General features: G+C 37.3%; 1 protein-coding gene across 1 annotated transcript; it reads right to left on the minus strand.

Annotated features, from left to right (window-relative positions):
- Nucleotides 1–4,513: 4,513 nt before the first annotated feature.
- sat2b (spermidine/spermine N1-acetyltransferase family member 2b) lies at nt 4,514–10,255 on the minus strand. Its single transcript, XM_079813961.1, has 6 exons — nt 9,976–10,255; nt 8,826–8,877; nt 8,634–8,717; nt 6,007–6,108; nt 5,882–5,922; nt 4,514–5,732 (listed from the first exon to the last, which is right to left on the minus strand). The coding sequence occupies exons 1-6, from the start codon at nt 10,036–10,038 to the stop codon at nt 5,559–5,561; spliced, it is 516 nt and encodes a 171-aa protein (XP_079670087.1). The 5' UTR covers nt 10,039–10,255; the 3' UTR covers nt 4,514–5,558.
- Between the last annotated feature and the right edge of the window lie 11,013 nt (nt 10,256–21,268).

Consider the following 21,268-nt stretch of genomic DNA (forward strand, 5'->3'; position numbering starts at 1 on the left):
TGTGACAACACGTGAAAACTATGAATTGGGTCTAGCACACATGTTGTTGATGTTAACTATTAATGTTTCATAACAAAAGATCTTAACATATTATGTTAATAAATAAGGAATACTCATAAAAGTATATGATAATGGACAATAGCACAACCTTATTAACTTGTGATTAGTATCCACATGCCAGAGAGACAGGGGCCCTCTCACAGAAAATGTGCGTACCACACACCCCAATCCATACATTATGGACAGGACTCCTATCGAATCCACTTTGTGCATTCAAGCAGCTACTCTTCTCCACTGAATGTGAATCCCCATGGACTGAAGCTTTGAATCCCCATGGACTTTGATATCCATTGTTAATCTGGGCAACCAATCTATTAAGGTCTGGATCACTGATATCACTGTATTTTTTAGTGGGAAGACCAAACTCCGATACGTCTACTGACAGTGCGACATGAAACGCCCATAAGTTTTGCAATGTAGTGTATAAAGAAGTTTAGTTCGCAAAGTTCAGTCTCCATTTCAATGTTATATTTCGGACGTCCTGTCCTGCCAGCCAAAGCAGTTACTTCTGTCTGTGGGGCAGGGTGTGAAAAAGTAAATTTATTGACGACATGTCAAGAAAATCAAGATCAACTGGTGAGCTATTTCTAATTTGGACAGCAGTCTTGAAAGAATCTGAAATCTCAGAATTTCCTAAGATTACAAAGATAAATAAGTATCAGTAAACTTTTAGTAAGTCAGTAAGCTTTTAAAATAACATGGTTAGTCTACATTCCACTAATATAATGACACCTTTACTTTACTTTTACCTTAACCATAAAAGTGTCATGTATCCAGGGAATACAAAAAAAAAAAAAAAACATATGAGAGGCTAAGGGAAGGAGCTGTGTGAGTGGGCCACATTTCTGATACAAATTATTGAAAATGGGGTCCCTGCAAATGCTGAGGTCATTTGACTCTTACACTATATCGCTATTAAGCAAGAGGTAGCATGCTGTGAGAAAACAATGGACCAAACTGAAAAATATTAATATGTTTAATACATTTATGAATTATTTACAATTTAAATGGAGAAAAAAAAAAGCATGTGTCAAGCTATTTTTAGTTCATCAAGACAACATCAAGAGTTGTTGGTGTTACCTTATCTATGTTACACAAGTCAATTATGTAAAAATGTCCTAAAAATTTAAATTATGTTTTACTAACAAAGTTCGGGAGGAACACATTCAAATGATCTATCCAATTATCACATCATTTAAACCAGCTGTCAGCAATCAGCAATCAACATGTCTACCCAATCAGCACAAGGGAAGGACTACATAAATACCCAGTCAACTCACCAAAGTTCTTTGACAGTTTCCCAGCATCCCTCCACCACCCCATCTTCCTCAGGCTCACACTCACCTGGTTACTTCCTAACCAGAGATACGGGGGGAGTACTCTGGGTTCGGGCCAAATACCGAGCTCGGAGCACTCTCCTCGGACAGCACGCCAAATACGCATACTACCACGCATACTATTATGTATACTATATTTACCATCTGATTATTTGTAAGTGTGAACTCGTGAAATCACATGCAAACTTGGGTCAGCCATTTTAGAAGAATCAGGTCAAAATACATCCTTGTATCGATGGAAATAAAATAAAAATACATCAGGCATATGTAAATTAACAATTTTGTGTTAATTCTACCTAAATTATAAATATATTTAACAGTATAATTTTTAAACCCGTTAATTATAAACACATGGAGTTGGAAAGAAAACTTGCCTTCTTACAGTCTGTTCTCCCGGATCCCGCTTTCTGTTTTGAGGGCCATCGGAGGTCGCTTCGGGCAATTCAGGTCCCCGGTGCGCTCAACCGTGTGGCCAACGAGCTCTCACGGGCTGCGCTCCCGAGAGAGTGGCGACTCCACCCCCAAGCGGTCTAGCTGATCTGAAGACAGATCAGAGAGGCTTGGGTCAACTTGTTTGCTTCTCCAGAAACATCTCACTGCCAGTTGTTTTACTCCTTGACTGAGGGAAGGCTGTCTCCCTCCACCCTCCAAGTGTATGCTTCCGCAATATATGCATTTCACGACCCCATAGGAGGTACGTTTGTTGGGAAGCACTACCTGGCCATCAAGTTCACTAGGGGGGAGAGACGGTTAAATCCTCCTCGACACCCACGTGGTACTGAGACCCCGGCCTGGCTATGTGTCCAAGGTTCCTACCACTCCCTTCAAGAATCAAGGTTTAGAAATCAACCCAAAAACAAGACACAGTGGCCCTCATTTATCAATCTTGCGTAGAAACGGGCGTATATGTTGGCGTAAGATTATGCTTACACTCCTCTCACCGCCTGATTTATGAAGCTGTGCGCACCTCTGAAATCCAGGCGTACGCAAAACCTGCCCTTGATAAATGCCGTGCTGAAAACGATCGTCATTAGAATAACACGCCCCTATATATTCAAGTCTCATGCCTCCCCCACGCCCTCATTTTACGCCATGGACACTCGGAAGACGGCAATGAAGCGAAACTTCTCTGACGTGGAGATCGAGACCATCACCAGGGAAGTGGAAAAAAAAAATTGTTTTATTTGGGAGTTTAAAGAGTGGGATTAAAGGCGCCCACAAAAAGGTGTACGGTGGAAATCCAGTTTAAATAGCTGTTTGGATGAGAAATTACCTATCACAATTAATTATTTTACAGCACGTGTTTTGAAATAATATGCATTTAATTTCGTATCACATCACATGTATTCGGGTGTACAATAGTGATGATGATGTGATGTGGAGTACCATTCATTCACATTAATATAATTGCATGACAATTTGTTAGATTCTTATTATTATTATGATTTGTGTTATTAATGACGCGTATTGTTATTTAGAAGAAGAATTTCGTTATTATTATTATTTATTTTATTATTATTTAAAAGAAGAAGAATGTCATTTTTATTATTTTGTCAGTCTGAATTATGTTCAGTTCCAGTCCGTGCGCAGCTAACCGGGCCTAACCAACGTCAGGTAAAGCGCACAGGCTCGCAACTGGAGGAATATCAAATGCTTTGGTAAAGTCACACAAATTAAACATTGAAGTCCATGTTGCACAAAAATAAACACTTAAATTTATAATTACTTCCCTATTCGCACGGGATGTGGGGAGCTCTGGTGATTTGTAATAGGCCTAATTGCAGAGAATGTCTGTGATCTTAATCCCGTGCAAATCGGCCATGTCTGTAATATGTAAAGTAAAAATTCCCCCGCAAATGACCTACCATATTTCGCCGACACCGAGGTCCTGTGATAATATTAGTCCTGTGCGAATCGGCATCTATTTGGCCGGGATTAGGCGGATCGTATATAATTTTTGCAAGGTTTTTGTGTCCTGTGCGCATTTCTATCTTTATCTTTCACGAAGAATGGAGCTAGGCTGCATATAATGCGCACCGTTATGACTTCCCGTGCGGCCGCGCGGATTATAGACTACTACTTTCACTTTAGAATGAGCACAATTTGGGAGTAGCCTAATTGCTTGAATGGTGTGTTTAATATTATTCTTAATGAAAAACACAAAAACAGAACAGTACAATGACAACTCGCTTAAATGGGCACTTTTACATTAGCTTTGAAACTGAATCTTCCGTCGTATATTGTTATTATACGAAATTATTTGTATTACTAAAACAATCAAAATGATATCGATACGACTGTTTATAATTTCATACAGCTATATAACGAAAAAACATTTTCAAGTAGGCCTAACATCATATCCGGGAGATAAGTCAGTAAATTCGAGTAAAATCACAGTTTATCTCGTGCGAATGCGCCACGCAAAATTCAGATGTGGGGGAGTAATTTCTAAATCACACGAGGTCCCCAGATAATACTTATCCCGTGCGAATAGGGCTTTATTTGTTGTTGTTGTTGTTGTTACAGTGGGTCATAATATAGCATATCTTTGTCAGTGCGTTTTGTGGTGTTAGGAATTGTTTTTCTGCGCATTTTCGCACTAACTCAAAACGTGCGTACACCACCTCCTGAGCTGGTGTAGGATTTGAGCGTGCGGTACGCCAACGTCCATATTGATAAATCTCAAAGTCACCGTGGTTTTGGGTGTACGCCAGGTGTACGCTGGAAAATTGGTGTACGCAAGATTGATAAATGAGGGCCAGTGTGAGTGAGAGGGAGGTTCTCTACATTGTCCATCACAAAATTCCCCTCAAGATGATTCCCACTGAGGATGGATGGGTTGGAAAGACAGGAGATGCTGTGCCACATCTTCGTTTTCTAGGATTCCAACTGGAACATTTTGGTATAAGTCCTGATCATCAGCAGCTAATGTTAGCTAAAAAAGTACAGTATGTTATGACCCCTTTAATTTATATAATCTATGACTGACAAATACTTAAAAAGCATGCTTTGAAGAACTCAGTAGGGTCATCAAGTATTACAGGAAGCCCTCTAATTGGCAAGCGAGGTCTGAGGTGCAGTGGTGGCAGAGACAACATTGTATAATTTTTTTTAATCTAAGGAAGAAAATTCCCATCGATCATTGTTCAGTCTTTATTAAAGAAATAGTTAACCCAAAAATAAAAAAAGCTGTTAATTTAAACCTTCAAGCCATCCAAGATGTAGATTACCTTTTTCAGTAGAACAGTAAAGAAAACTTTTCAGTAAATAACTTGGGTTAGTATCCGTCACATGCATGAGATTTCAATATAAGCTTGTTTGTGTAATACTTCACTCAAAAGCAATGTAAAAACTTATGAAATGGGCTGCATTTATAATAGAGTCGGATCCGATCTGGTGTTCTGTCTACCGTCAAGATGGAGTAATAGGTCACAACTATGGTCAGTAAAAAAAACTAAATCAATCTTACTGGAGACAACTGATGATTTTCTTTGAGAGATGAACATGGTAGCATGAACCCACAAGATAACCTTTTTGCCTGTTTGTTTAATGAATAACACTGACCAGATATTGTCAGTAACAAAATAATAAATTAATTCATAATGGTTTCACAGCAAAACCTAAAGACCTTCAACTTACCAGCAACTGTTGACAGATATGTGTGCGCTACATCTGTGCAGTGTTGCGTTCCACTCTGCCTCTGTCGTTTCCAACGGGCTCAAATAAGCTCAGTTAAGTTGATTCCACTTAAAAAATTCAATAGAATGACAAAAATCATACAAATCGTGTAATGTTTATGTTTAGTGTACTTAATTGATTTGGGTTAAAACCATTTGGTTCGGTTCACTTGCAAATTTTAGGGAGAAGTGCAATTTGAATTTGAGGACAGATGCATAAAATAGTCCAACTACTAATTACAACAAAAACAGTACTTGCAAGAGATTATTTATCACAAAATGTATTTTTAAGACGTCAAAGTGAGTTTGCATTGAACAGTGGCACAAAAAAATATAATTATCATAAATTTTTATTTCCAAAAATGTCTTTAATCTTTTATTTTAACACTGCATGTACTGCATTAAAAAATACAGACCAAATATGTAGGCTACACTAAGTATTCCTACTGACATTACCTAAACTTGTCAGATGTCTTAATGTTCTTTAAGGTGCTTCCTGTGCTAGAATATCCAGAGCTATTCCATGAAAGCGGAGAAAATGCCAGCCCTCCTTATCTGTGAGGTCCTCTGCACCTTTAGCTAAATAAAAGTCTAAAGAGGGTTTGTTCCAATCCAGTACAGAGAACTGTAAACGCACACAATGCTGCTCTTTGGCCACCTATAAAGTAAATAAAAAACATTGAACCACATTGAAACCACACTGCTCAATCAATTTAACGACAAACATACGATAAAATTAAATACCATGATGCAAAAAGTTATCCAGATAATATAAAATTATATATAAAAATATTTTTAAAAACTCACTTTGGCGACAGTTGCCATTAAAGCCTTTCCAATGCCTTTACCTGTAACATAAGGAGAGATGAGTGAGTAAATACACAATCCTGCATTTTGGATCAAACTCTGGGTTACTGAGAAGATATACACACCTCTGTACTCTGGCATCACATACAGATCCTCCATATACACAGTCCTCCCTTTCCAGGTGCTGTACGTATAGAAGAAGAGAGCATAGCCAACCTTAGTGTGTCCTGTGGAAAGCCAGCTGCAGTAAGAATACTTGTGAAAACTATAAAATTATAAAATCCAGATGAAAAATGTCATTGTACACCACTCACTGGCCCTCATTTATCAATCTTGCGTAGAAACGGGCGTATATGTTGCCGTAAGATTATGCTTACACTCCTCTCACCGCCTGATGAAGCTGTGCGCACCTCTGAAATCCAGGCGTACGCAAAACCTGCCCTTGATAAATGCCGCGGCTGAAAACGATCGTAACACGCCCCTATATATTCAAGTCTCTGCCTCCCCCACGCCCTCATTTTACGCCATGGACACACGGAAGACGGCATAGAAGCGAAACTTCTCTGACGTGGAGATCGAGACCATCACCAGGGAAGTGGAAACAAAACAAAATTGTTTTATTGGGGAGTTTAAAGAGTGGGATTAAAGGCGCCCACAAAAAGGTGTACGGTGGAAATCCAGTTTAAATAGCTGTTTGGATGAGAAATTACCTATCACAATTCATTGTTTTACAGCAGGTGTTTTGAAATAATTAGCATTTAATTTCGTATCACGTCACATATTGGGGTGTACAATAGTGATGATGATGTGATGTGGAGTACCATTCATTCACATTAATAATTGCATGACAATTTGTAAGATTCTTATTATTATTATGATTTGTATTATTAATGACGCTTATTGTTATTTAGAAGAAGAATGTCGTTATTATTATTATTTATTTATTATTATTTAAAAGAAGAAGAATGTCATTTTTATTATTTTGTCAGTCTGAATTATTTTCAGTCCCAGTCCGTGCGCAGCTGCCGGGCCTAACCAACGTCAGGTAAAGTTCACAGGCTCGCAACTGGAGGGATACATATGCCTACAAATCAAATGCTTTGGTAAAGTCACACAAATTAAACATTGAAGTCCATGTTGCACAAAAATAAACACTGAAGTTTATAATTACTATATCCCTATTCGCACGGGATTATTAGCCTATTATGTGGGGACCTCTGGTGATTTGTAATAATCACAGAGAATGTCTGTGATCTTAATCCCGTGCGAATCGGCCATGTCTGTAATATGTAAAGTAAAAATTCTCCCGCAAATTACCTATATTTCGCAGAACATCGAGGTCCTGTGATAATATAGTCCCGTGCGAATCGGCATCTCTGTGATTTGGCCGGGATTAGGCGGATCGTATATCATTTTTGCAAGGTTTTTGTGTCCTGTGCGCATTTCTATCTTTATCTTTCACGAAGAATGGAGCTAGGCTGCATATGCTCACCGTTATGAATTCCCGTGCGGCCGCGCGGATTATACTTTCACTTTAGAATGAGCTGTAGCAGAAACTCTGTCTTCAATTACACGGAAGCAGCAGCTTTAGTTAAATAAAAGGTACATTTCATTTCTTTGAAAACGTTAGAGTAACATTCATCCGAGTCATGATAACAGATAAAACAGAACAGTACAATGACAAACTCGCTTAAATGGGCACTTTTACATTTAGCTTTGAAACGGAATCTTCCGTCGTATTGTTATTATTGCTCAGTTACGTTTTTAATTGCGTCTGTTCTCTAACTGAACAAAATTATTTTTTATTACTATAAAACAATCAAAATGATATCGATACGACTGTTTATAATTTCATACAGCTATATCTATAACGAAAAAACATTTTCATGTCTTTACATCATATCTGGGAGATAAGTCAGTAAATTCGAGTAAAATTCAGATGTGGGGGAGTAATTTCTAAATCACACGAGGTCCCCAGATAATAGCCTACTTCCCGTGCGAATAGGGCTTTAGTTGTTGTTATTGTTGTTGTTGTTGTTTTCACAGTGGGTCATAATATAGCATATCTTTGTCAGTGCGTTTTGTGGTGTTAGGAATAGTTTTTCTGCGCATTTTCGCACTAACTCAAAACGTGCGTACACCACCTCCTGAGCTGGCGTAGGATTTGAGCGTGCCGTACGCCAACGTCCATATTGATAAATCTCAAAGTCACCGTGGTTTTGGGTGTACGCTGGAAATTTGGTGTACGCACTTTTGATAAATGAGGGCCACTCTGTGGTGAGGTTGGGGGTATGGGGTTGAGGACTTTTGAGCTTTGTCAGTAACTGAGATTAATTATTACAGAGGGTGATGCATACTGATTAAAAAAAGTCTCTATGCTTTTACTATTACTTTGTCCATGCTATAATTTTTCTTTAATCCCTCCATGTTCTAGCTTGTACTATTTTGAAAAATGACAAACTTTGTATTACTGGCACTTCTTGTGTCCTTATGATGAATCACTTTTTGTATTCATCAAATACAAATTTAGCAAATCTGTAAGTCGCTGCTAAATGAATAAATGAACATGTGGTGAGAGATCTTTCTGTCCAAATTTGATGCAACTTAAATTTGTTATGATGTAAAATAATAACAAATATATAAACAACATTTAATGTAATAGGTTATATCAGGTAAACCAAAGATTTTAAGTTATTGATTACCTATTACTGTTTTCTCTGAACATTTTTGGTCTTTTAGGAGTCATTATTACCATCTTTAGACATGTGCTCCTCAGGTACCTCAGCTAGAAGACAATGGTAAAAAGGATTTGGGCCAAATCCATCCCTCTCCAACTCTAACAGAAAACAAAGAAAACCAACAGAGCCAGACTCTAATTAGTAAGCAACAGGTAGCTTAATTTTGGCTGTAATAACATTAAATGGGTCAGCTTATCTAAAATAACCTTTATGGGATATCTTCACTTGATCGGGCATCTTTTCATAAACTGCCAATTCCTACAATAAGACATACACAGATAATCGAAACTCATTCTGCATTCAACAATCACTGGGTGCGTTTCAATCAACTCCCTCGTTCAGTAGTCAGGGCACTTATCATGTCTGTCTGCCATTTTAAAGGCTGTCTCAATCGCTAAATCCAAATCCAATCCTACCAGTGCACTGGTATTTATTTATTTTTTTAAATACAAACCGTTATTTATTTATATTTCAGCATAAACTTACATCTTTAGACAGGTAATGACCATAATCTAGCTAACATTTATAATTTATTTACAGCTGAAATGTTGCATGTTTATGTGGGTTAATGATAAATAAAGAAAAAATCTTTTTTTAAATTGATGTAATGTATTTTTTTATGTGTTTAAACAAGTATTAATAGTTAAATAACAATTTAGCAAAGTAACCCTTAGAGTGTCTACAGTGCCTAACATTTTGTGGTTGTGTATTTTATTCATATTGCAATCTAGTGGCCTTGTATTTAGTATCTTTAGCACGCAATTTTACTTTTAAAGACAGAAAAATAATCATACAAGTATAACAGTAAATGCATTCAATACAATAGCTATTCGTTTTCAGTCATTTGTTCACGTATTTGTTGGTTTAAATTCAAGATTTTACATGGTTGCACCACCTAAAATTTTAGGGGTTTAAGATACCAAAACATATACATTATTTAAACAATAACATTATTTGACTGTACTAAAAATGAATTAAAACTAACTAGGTTTTATAGAACGAAGTGATACATGCCATGAATTTATCACATTATTTTAAAAGGAAACAATGCACTTGGAAACAAAAATATGCACGTCATGCAATTGACACATGTAACAAGCAAAGTAGGCCTATGTACCATTATGTATGTACTTTAAATAAAATGAAAAAATAATGTCAGAAAGATATCAGTTCTGCCGTTGTTCATAAATACCATTTGTGATTAGCCAGGGTCCTTAAAGCCCTCATCAGTGCCCGAATTCGTGTACACGATATACTGATTCAAGATCTAGGAAGCTAGGGAGCTAATTGAGACGCACCCCACTGTCTTTTAAACACACTTAACAAACTCTGCATGGTATTTGTCTGTATGCTCACCATAATCATGCGTTCTATATCTTTGCAGTCTTCATGTTTGGCTGGAAAAATTGTAAACCTCATTTTGCACAGGCAAACAGCGTTTTCTGATTTCCTGCACTTTTGACCAATATTGCACTAAAAAGACGACTGCAGGCTACACGTTCGTCCACCAGAGAGCAGCGAGGCGTGTAAATGTGTGTTCAAGAGCGTAATATATCACAAATTCTCCAATGCTGCGTTCCACTCCAGTTTTAGACACGCACTTGCGAACTTCCCTAACCATTTCCCTAACCATAGTGACGTCACAAACAACTCTATGATATTTTTATTATTTTTAAAAACATTTAAAACAACCCAAATACACATATATACATATAGAATGCGGTATTAAACAATTTCGTAAAGGAAAAAAATAAATAATAAATCAACTCCATAGTGGATTCGAAGTGATCAAGGGCTTAGGACGTTCCAGTTCAGTCCATTGCAAAGGTTCCTCCAGTAGTGGGCAGTGGGCAGTCATGCAACGTAAGCAATGACGCACATCCGAGTGAACGAGACGGAGGGAAGTTAACGAGTGAAGGGCATATGGTGCTTCTCAATATTTTTTATTTTATTTAATTTATTTATTTATTTATTTTATTCAGTTTTCAAAGAAACAAATATACAATGACATTTAACATCAAACAAAAAACTAACAGAAATTGAAATTGGGGGAGGATACGCACAACAGATCTTACATTGTACAAGGTAAAACATTATATTTTTCAAATTACTTTTTCCAGTATGAGAGATGTTTTAATACATTTCTTATTTCTAGTTATTAAATTCAGTGAGTCATAAATTTTTTTAATATCTTTACAGAAAAACTTAAATGCAGGATTTATAGACATTACTTTAGCTTTATGAATATGAAACTTCCCAAGAAGAATAATTAACTTCAATGTGTTATCAATGACATCAGATCCAGTATTACAGTCTAAGAAAAGAATCATAGATTCTTCTATTTTGATTATTTTGTAAAATGTATCAAAAATCAACATAGAAATCTGCTTCCAGAAGTCTTCTGAATATTTACAATTACAGAATAAATGTATGAGATTTTCAGGTTCGATTTTACAAAAAGAACATTGTGGTGAGTAATCTTCTTTACATTTTTTAAGAAACATATTACATGGATAATACCTGTGCAGTATTTTAAAATGAATTTCCTTTACCTTATTTGGCAATAAAAACTTATTGCTTACTGACCAAATTTTCTCAATTGAAGTTATAGGGAAAAATTGTTTCCATTTCATAAGTGCTTTTGGGTAACAACTGATATCTCGAGTAATACAATTTCTGATGTAAGCGTTATTACACTTCGTATCAAATATATTAACACATCCAATGACAAGTTTTGGAGTCTCCCGGCACGCTGAATTGTAACTGAGATGAGCTTTCATAAGGTGAAGTAATTTAGTGGAAATGCTTTTCACCGCCATATGGAAATCTTTATACGAATACTCAATCCTTGACAGAGAATTAAATTGCTGATAAGTGTAAATCTCACCATCACCATTTAGTAAGTCAGAAATAAATATAATTCCCTTATCGAACCATTCTCTTTTAAATATACTCTTTCTTTTATATAACACATGTTGGTTATTCCATAATATGCATGAGTGTGGAGAGAAATTATGTTTAAATGCTATTTTCCATGCTTCCAGTGATTGTTTGTGAAAATTCGATAATTTGATGGGAAGTTTGCTACATTTGAAGTCACAAGATAGTAAAAATTTTAAGCCACCACATTTTTCAAAAAACAGGTTGGGAATATAAAACCAAATAGAATTATTCTGGGCCAAGCAGTGTTTTATCCAATTAATTTTAAAAATTCTATTAAGAGTACTGAAATCAAGAACGTTAAGCCCACCTTCTGAAAATGTTCTAATAATCGTTTTTCTCTTTACATATTCTGTTCTATTTTTCCAGATGAATTTAAATAAGGCCCTGTCTATATCTGAGCACATTTTTGGGTTAACATACAAGGAGAGAGCAGGGTATAATAGCCTTGAGATTCCCTCAGCCTTGGAAAGCAGAACACGCCCATAGATTGACAGGTTCCTCTGAGACCAGCAATTAAAAACTGTTTTTGCTTTATGCAAACAAGTTGAAAAATTATTTTTAACTCTTTCATGTGGACATTTATTAATTATAATGCCAAGATATCTAACCTTTTGTTTTATCTTAATTCCACATACATCTGGGATATTAGAGTGATGAATTGTCATGATCTCTGATTTATTCTGATTAACAGAAAGGCCAGAGGCATCAGAAAAAAGTTGAATGGTCTCTAATATAATGGGGACCTGGCTTTTATCCTTTAAGAAGATACATGTATCATCTGCAAGCTGACTAATTAAAATAGTGCGGTCTGCTATTTGGATGCCCTCAATATTCGAACAATGCACTATATAAAGGTTAAGAAGCTCTGCAACCAACAGAAACAAAAAAGGAGAAATAGGGCATCCTTGTCTGATCCCTCTCCCAATGACAAAACGTGGTGAAGTTCCATTAAACAAGGATACAAAACTGTTGATGTCTTTATACAAGGTCTGTACAGTTTGCACAAATTTTGGACCAAAGCCAAATCGTCTTAAAGCATTATACATAAAGGCATGCTCTACTGTATCAAATGCCTTGTAGAAATCTAAGAACAAAATAAGTGCATCATCATTGACCAACTCAGAGTAATCTAAAAGATCTAAAACCAGACGAATATTATTTGAGATGTGTCGACCTTTTATGAAGCCAGATTGTGTGGGTGAGATAACTTCTTCTAAGCAGGGTTTTAGTCTCCTAGCATATACTGCGGCTAATATTTTGTAATCAGAGTTAAGCAATGTGATAGGGCGCCAATTATCTAAAACATTTTTATCTTTATTTGGTTTAGGAATTAAAGTAATAAGACCTTGCTTCATCGATTCAGATAATTCCCCTCTATCTAAACACTCATTGAAAACATCTAAGATCAAATATTTTTTTTTCACTCCAAAAAGATCGATAAAATTCAAATGGTAACCCGTCAGGGCCCGGACTCTTATTAAATGGGGTCTTTGTAATTAGAGTGTCCAGTTCTTCAAACAGCCTGACTATCTTCACTTATGGTTGATATAAATGGATCCACCTTAAAGAAGAACTGATTTGAAAATTCAGAATTAAAAGAAGAAGTGTAAAGTCGTTGATAAAAGTCAGCTACAAACCTAGAAATTTTGCTTTCATCAGAAGTGAGATAACCATTTATAATAAGGGATGAAATCCTTTTTAACTCGCATCTTCTTTTTTCTAAATTAAAAAAGTATGTTGAATTTCTTTCTCCAAATTCTAACCATTTTGCCCTTGATCTGATGAATGTACCTTTGGCCTTCTCTGCATAAAGTACATCAAGGTCTTCCCTCAGTAAATACAATCTCTCTTTGTCTTGTTCACTAGGAGATGATAGACATAAAATATTATTTATTTCCTTTATGATCGCAGAGCTTCTCGACTCCTTTGTCTTAGAAAGTTGTTTACCAAACTGAATTGAAAATTTTCGGCACTCGTACTTAAAGAGTTCCCATTTCACTATAGCAGAGTCTGAATTAACTTAAAATTTTTCAATAATGTTCTTAATGCCTGAACAATATGAAGGAAGTTGTAAAAACGAAGTATTTAGTTTCCAGTATCCTGGTCGTCTCTGAGAACTTTTGTTCACCTCAGATATTTCAAGATCGATACAGGCATGATCCGTAAGAGGGGCAGGAGAAATAGTACAGGAATTAATAAAAGAAATTAGCCAATCAGATATAAGCCAAAGGTCTATTCTAGTTTTTTGTGACATGTCTGCTTTAAACCATGTAAATGAGGAGATACTGTTTCCATGGACGTGTCTGTAAGCATCCCGTAAAGAAAGGCTGTTACAAAAATCATTTATAACTAAATTAAGGCAATTAATATTTAGTCTTGGGGGAAATCTATCTAAATGGAGATCAGGGGCCTCGTTAAAATCCCCTCCCACAATAAATGCTGCTGAAGGAAATTTCAGACTTAAAGCAAGCAATTTTGTAGACAAAGATTGGAAAAGAATGCGGTTTAAATCAGAACTGTTAAAGCCATATACATTACATAAAATAATAACAGCCTCTCCAGATTGAACAACCGCTATTATCCATCTGCCCTCTGAAGAGAAATGTGATTCTAGAAATTTACCACTGAAATTATGATTAAATAAAATTACAACTCCCCCTGAATGAGTAGGTTCATGTGAAAATAAAGTTTTACCTCCCCACTGTGCTGACCAAAAAGACTCATCATTAACACTAGAATGAGTTTCTTGTAGAAAATAAACATCTCTTCTTTTAGAATTACAAAATAAAAATAAAGCTTTTCGTTTAGTAAGATCACGAATCCCCCGAACATTAAGTGAAAAGCACAAAAAGTTGAACGACATTGAATAAGAACACAGAAAGAGCAATCTGCCCTAATAGGCAGAAGAGTTAACTAGGCGAGAAGGAAATAGAGTGTAAAAACCTATCTCTTTAACCTTCCATATCAAACATCATAAGGTTTAGAAAATATCAACCAATAACCAATGCATTCAAAAAAGAAATGCCATGAGAGAACAAACAGGACGTGCTTATGAAGTTCACTTTTAGTCCTCAAAAGAGTAAAGGACAAACGTTAATATGATTTACATATTATCCGCTGTGATCTTCTTTCCATCAATGATGGCAAACGATCCCTTGAACCCAGCTCGTTTTCCATCTCTCCTGGCTTGACGGCCACAGTTTATTCCGCGCCTCCCTCGTCCGTTGTGTCAGATCTTCTGTTATTTTTATGCCTTTTTGTCTGAGGACTTCAGAGTTTTTCGCGTCCAGCCAGATGCGATCCCGATGAGTGCGTGACAAAAACTGCACAATAATCCGCCGTGGAGGTGCGCCTTCTGCTCTCGGACCGATTCTGTGTGCAACATCAATGGACGTCTGAAGAGCATCTCTCAATCCCGGCGAGACTCGAGAGAAAACATCCATTGCGATCATTTTTACATTTTCTCCTGCTTCCTCCGGAATACCAGACATTTTCAAATTCCATCGTCTTTTATATGCATCCAGTTCGTCGACTTTTTCCAGCAGTTGCTTGTTTTCAGTTAACACAGCCGCCACTTGAGCACCCAGTTCGTCAGTTTTCCCTGTAGCTCTCTCTGTTTTCTCGGTAACTGAATCAACTCTGATGGCAAGTTCAGATATCAGGGTAGAATTTGGAAGCAACAGACTGTTCAATTCCCAGTAACTTTTCCATGAAGTCATCTTGCTTTTTCCCCAACCTCTCGATTGCCTTCAACATATCATTCAGTAGTATATCCGTATTTGAAGGCTCTGATACCTGTCGCCGCATTTTCGGAAGAGGGCTGTTGGTCGGGGTTTCTGAAGACGGTACACAATCCATACTTAAATCCTCTTCGGGAGTGGTTTTAGCATAATCATGCATACGCTTCACACTTTCTGCCATTCCTTCCATGTTTTCCCCCTCCGGTTTTGGCAACACGCGAGTTTCAGTCAACGCATTCTTTAGGCCGCGACAGACGTTTAGTTATGACAGTCACAAAAGAACGTAAATATTCCCAATTTAGTCTTAAAAACGTTGTAGACTCATTCAGAATATAAAGGCAATTGTATAAGTAACGTAAAAAATCAAGGAAGGAAAAACGAGATTAAGTTTTGCACAAAATTTTATGAGCGACAGAAATGGTTCAGCTACACAGACGCCATCTTGGCGCGAAACCTGCTTCTCAATATCCCTCCTCGTTTCCTCGCTCCTCCGTCCTCCATCCTATGACCCGGAAACCGTCCGAGCTCAGTGAGGATTGAGGAGTGAGGAGGCTTCCTGAGGAGTCATGAGCGAGGATACACCAAGCCTGTAGTGCTCGAGTCAGAAATTGAAGCTTCCGCGCCTCGATCGCCCCCCGGTGGCCGGTCCCAGTATAGCTCCTAAACCCCACCCCTCCATGTATTTGAATGGGCGCGAGACACACTAAATAATTTAATTACACTTCAAATAATTGTTTCCTAAAGATGGTTTCTGTCATTTTAGGCAGTTTTTATTACAATAATTTCATTTCAAGTGTTCGTTTTTTAAATAAGTTTAGTTTTAGTGAGTTATTTGATGCTATAAAAACGGGGGGTGTGACGTCATGATTGACAGCTGAGATTGACGGCTTCTCTGAGTGAAGTTGTCACTGAGGCACTAACGGACTTTTTTCTGGATTTTTGGGAGGAGATTGGAGCTTTAGCTTTAATTTCTACACTTCCATAACTGTTTATTTCACACCAACATAATTAATTGTTCTGCATCTGCGAGAGTGTGGGCGGGCTTTTGATAATCGCGCCTCTACTTCCTGTTCTCTACTGCGCAACTCTGGTCCCGAGATCGCTACTGCGCAGACTCGGTCCCAAGATGTCAGCGCCGTGAGCGGGCCTATGAAAGCTTCAACTTTGGTCAGCGGAAGTCAATGAAGTTGCGTCGTCCATATTTTTTTACGGTCTATGGGATACACGGGTGTATTCTTTGAGGAAGTGTTTTATCAACCAAACGTGAGGCACGTATTAATTCTTCTCCCCCATCATATCTTTTTTTAAATTTTTTATTATTTTTTTTTTTTATTATTGACAAAAAACAGCAAAATACAAAACTCTCATAGGGGAAAGAGAATATACACATACATGTAATTACAAATGTTGTCAAAATACAAAAGTTAATAACTAAACAGAAAACAACCACAAAACAAAAACAAAACAAAAGAAAGGGGCTATTTAAAAACACAAATCAATGGCAAAAGGCTAAATATAATAACGTTAACATTTGGAGCGGCACACATAAAGGGAGATTATTCACAACAATAGTTTCCTAGATATGTCACTACACATTTTTATGGCAATTTTAGTTGATTTCATCTTTTTCAGTGAGGTAAAATATAATTTAAAATTTATAAACCATACAAAGGAAGGCTTAGAACATCTCCACTTACTACAATGAATATGATATTTACCCATAAGAATAATCATATTTACTATATCTGATACTGACGAATCTAAATTATCCATGTAAAAGAGGATGTGTGTCAAGGTGAGAGTAGGGATATTATCAATCTTGATGCTGCCTTCACGTGCTATCGGAATTATCGTAAATACGAGTTTCCTAGGTAAAAATTGCACATGAACGCCCTCTGATGTCGTGTATACCACTGGGAAGTTCGGAAATAATTTTGATACCCCAATTCCCGAGATGGGCGTGTCATAAGCTTTAAACATGGTGGCGGGGAGAACTAGACTGCTGTGGCAGGTGTGGTTTTATTGTTTTTTTTTTCCCAAAACAGCCCAAGTGATATCCAATTGTGAAGTTCGGACCAAAAGCTATTGGACATGGGGCAAAAAAAGAACTTGTGTTCCAAAGTCTCATCAGTCATCTGGCAAAATGCACAAGGGTCTACATCAAATTTAAATCTTTTTCTGAGAAAGTCCGCAACCGGATATGTTTTATAAATTATTTTAAAGTGAGTCTCTTTGACTTTTGGGGAAATGGGCCATTTAATAAATTTAAAATGTGATTTTCCTATGGACAATGCACCTATATTCGGAACCTGTACACACAATCCTCTGTCATAATCAAAAAATAACCTAGATTTCAAAGCATCATTAATATATTTATTATTACATTTATTGTCAACTAAAATACAGTTGTTAATAACTAAATTTGGTAAAGTTGGTAAGGGTCTTCTTATTGTATACAACAATGTGTTTCGAATTAACTGGAATAATGGGACAGGTATTGCTTTACAGATCTTATTGTATTCTCTATAAGTACAGTTTAAGTTATATTTGTCTAAGAAGGCTTCATATCCCAAAAAGTTACCATTATCATCTATAACATCATTCACAAACACAATGCCCTTATCATACCAATCATACCTAAACAAAGATTTCCTATTAATCATAATGACCCTATTATTCCATAAGGTGGATTCATGTGGAGAAAAAATATGGGTGAAGATCATCTTCCAGTATTGAAGAATTTGTTTGTGGAATTTTGATAATTTAACAGGAATTTTGGTCACCTCAAAATCACATTGCAAAAGAAAATCAAGCCCTCCTACCTTTTTAAATGTGTCTAGGAATGTGAAACCACATAGCATCTGGCTGTGATAGATATGTTTTCAACCATTTAATCTTAAAGGTCCCAAACATTGATTCAAAATCCAAGGCTTTGATACCCCCCATATCATAGTCTTTAACAAGCTGTGATTTCCTAATATAATGGGTTTGATTTTTCCACAGGAATTGAAAAATAATTGAGTTGGCTTTCTTAATATTACCGGAAGAAACATACAGGGAGTGACATGGATATATAACTTTGGAAATACCTTCTGTTTTAGATAGAGTAACCCTACCGAAGATAGTGAGGTCTCTGGAGAGCCAGCGACTTAAGGATTTCTTCATATCAATTAATCGGTTAGAAAAATTAACATCTTCCCTTCTGATAGCATTTTTGGATAAAAATATTCCAAGATATTTCACTTCAGATTTAACCTCAATTGAAGATATGATGGAATCTGTTGATGAGTGAATGGGAAGTACCTCACATTTTTTAATATTGAGTGTTAATCCTGAAGCTTTAGAGAAAATTGAAACTGAATCAAGGGCAACATCAATCATTAATTTATTCCTTAAAAGGATTACGGTGTCGTCTGCAAATTGACTAATTCTGAATTCCTTATCAAACATCGAGATTCCATGCAAATCGGGGTTATGACTAATGAGGATAATAAGTGATTGAGTGGCTAGAATAAACAGTTTGTGAGAAATCGTGCACCCTTGTCTAATCCCACGGTGCACCTCAAACCTAGGAGTTATTCCAGGATTCAGGGACACTATATATGTCAGTATAAAACATCTTAATTATTTTATCTTCTTTCGAGAAGTCTTCTTTGAAACGTATGTGCATATCTCTACACACTCTCGCATCCTTCGACTTCTTCCAAACATCATCCCTCACCGTTCTCATCCCGAACTGAATGATGATTGCTCTCGGTGTGTTATTTGAGGTAGCAGCGTCGCCTTTCCTTCCCAGCCGGTGAACAGTGTCTACTGTGTCTCGCAGCCGCTCCACAGACATTGGAACAACTCTTGTCAGTATCCCGATGACAACTTCTCTCGTCTTCTCCATCCTTTTCAGGAAGACCAATCATCCTCAGATTCCACCTTCTTTTGTAGCGGGTTTGCTCTGCACAAGCTTCTTTTAGCAGGCTGTTTTCTCTCTGAAGCCCTCCTATTTTTTTCTGAAGCACACAGATTTCTTCACGGTTTTCTTTTGTAGCGGCTGTGTTAGCTTCAATACGTCTGTCGAAGCTTTTCAAAAGTTCCGTCTGCTCATCCATTTTTCTGGTCAGAGCCTGTAGAATTGCAGCGCCAGTATTCGCGTCCTCAATTTCTCTTCGTTGCCTCTGTTTCTTTGGATTCGGCTGTTTCACTGGCGTATGATCCTTGTTAATTTTGTCTTCTTTAAATGAATGATTCTCCGCTTCCATTTCTTCCTCAACGTCAACTTCGTCACATGCCTCGTGGAGCGCAGTCAAATTGTTGTTGTGATCGGACATGATTCCAAAAAACAAGGAAAAAGCCCTCAGAATGATGTGATGACTTAGTTTTGTCACTAGATTTTAACACAACGTTAAATATCTGTTTACTAGAGGGGTTGACACACTAGTTTATCACATTTCAAGGACTATAAAGCAAGTTTCTACCAGAGCCTGGAAAAGTGTTACCACTCACTCCGCCATTTTGAAACCCCTCAGACCCCCCCTTCAGGGCCGGCCCGTGGCATAGGTGGAATAGGCAAATGCTAGGGGCGCCACTCATCCATAGGGGCGCCAACATGTATTACTGATACTATTTTATTAATATTAATTTGAAATATTAACTTAACTAAGTCCCCCGCATCTTCCCGGTCCGCCTCATCAATCTCCCCCTGCCGAGCTACTTGAAGTGCGTCAGAAATATAACGCGCGATTAGGGATGAAACGATTACCGGTTTCACGATAAACCACGATAAAATTTAGAGACGGTTAGTAATATCGTATAAAATCTTTATACGATATTCATTAAAACTGTCAAGGAAGGCGGCAGACGATGACTCTTTCTTTACATTTATTAATGGAAACAATCATGAACAGAGGTTTAAGTACACATGTGCTTCTTCTCTACTAGCTGACGTTACGTTCCTTTTTTCCTTTAAGGCCTCTCTTAAAGTCGCATACACAATACTCTGACATCTCCCCCTTTTAAGAACTTTCTTCTTTTTCTTTTAACAGAAGAACTGGTATACCGAATTACAATGAACATGGTATATTACCTCTTCAATAATTAACACAAGGCAGTGTTTTAAAGATTCAACTTATGCTCTCTTAAACAACCAACTATAGTTCCCTACATTAGAGAATAACTGTATGCATGACTTACATAACACAGTATTAATGCTTCTCACATTTATCAACATTTTACTTCTCTTTACTTTCCCTATTCTTAACTTCAACCACTAACATTGACATTACAACAGTTTGTTAACCTCAATTCTTACACTACTTGTAAGACATACAGTATTACAAATTCAGCTTCTGAACTGGTTTACTCACTCTACCATATCTTGTTACTCTACATCCTTCACTAGTCTGTGTGAGCAGTGAGTCATTTGTTCGAACTGTATCCCCATCACACTTTGTTTCTGGGTGCCCTGTTGTTTTGGCATCATCACTGCTCTCTGAGGGACATTGAAGCTGTAAGTGGCGCCGATTACGCCTTTTCATTCCCCCTTCTGGGCTACTGATCATGTAAGAGCGCTCCGTTGAACTCTGCCCCATGACTGTCGCTGGAGACTTCCACTGTTTTTCCCCATCCAACTTGACAAGGACTGGATCTCCTGGCTTTAGCGGAGGCAAGTTTCTCACTCCATGCCGTCTATTAAAATAGAATGCCTGTTGTTGCTTAGCAGCATCATCTCGCCTACGTATCAGTCTCTGATCTGGCCACTTAGGAATGAGGTTGCGGCCCAGTGTTGGTAATGTGTTCCTGAGTCTCCGTCCCATCAAAAGTTCTGCCGGGCTCACTCCAGTTGACACATTTGGGGTTGTTCGGTAGCTCAGCAACGCTAATACCGGGTCCTTTTGCCGTAGGATGGCTTTTGCTGACTGGACTGCACGTTCTGCATGACCATTACTCGAGGGATGATGTGGACTTGAAGTCAC

The sequence above is a fragment of the Gobio gobio genome, assembly GCF_949357685.1.
Source record: "Gobio gobio genome assembly, chromosome: 4".
NCBI classification, from domain to species: Eukaryota; Metazoa; Chordata; class Actinopteri; order Cypriniformes; family Gobionidae; genus Gobio; species Gobio gobio.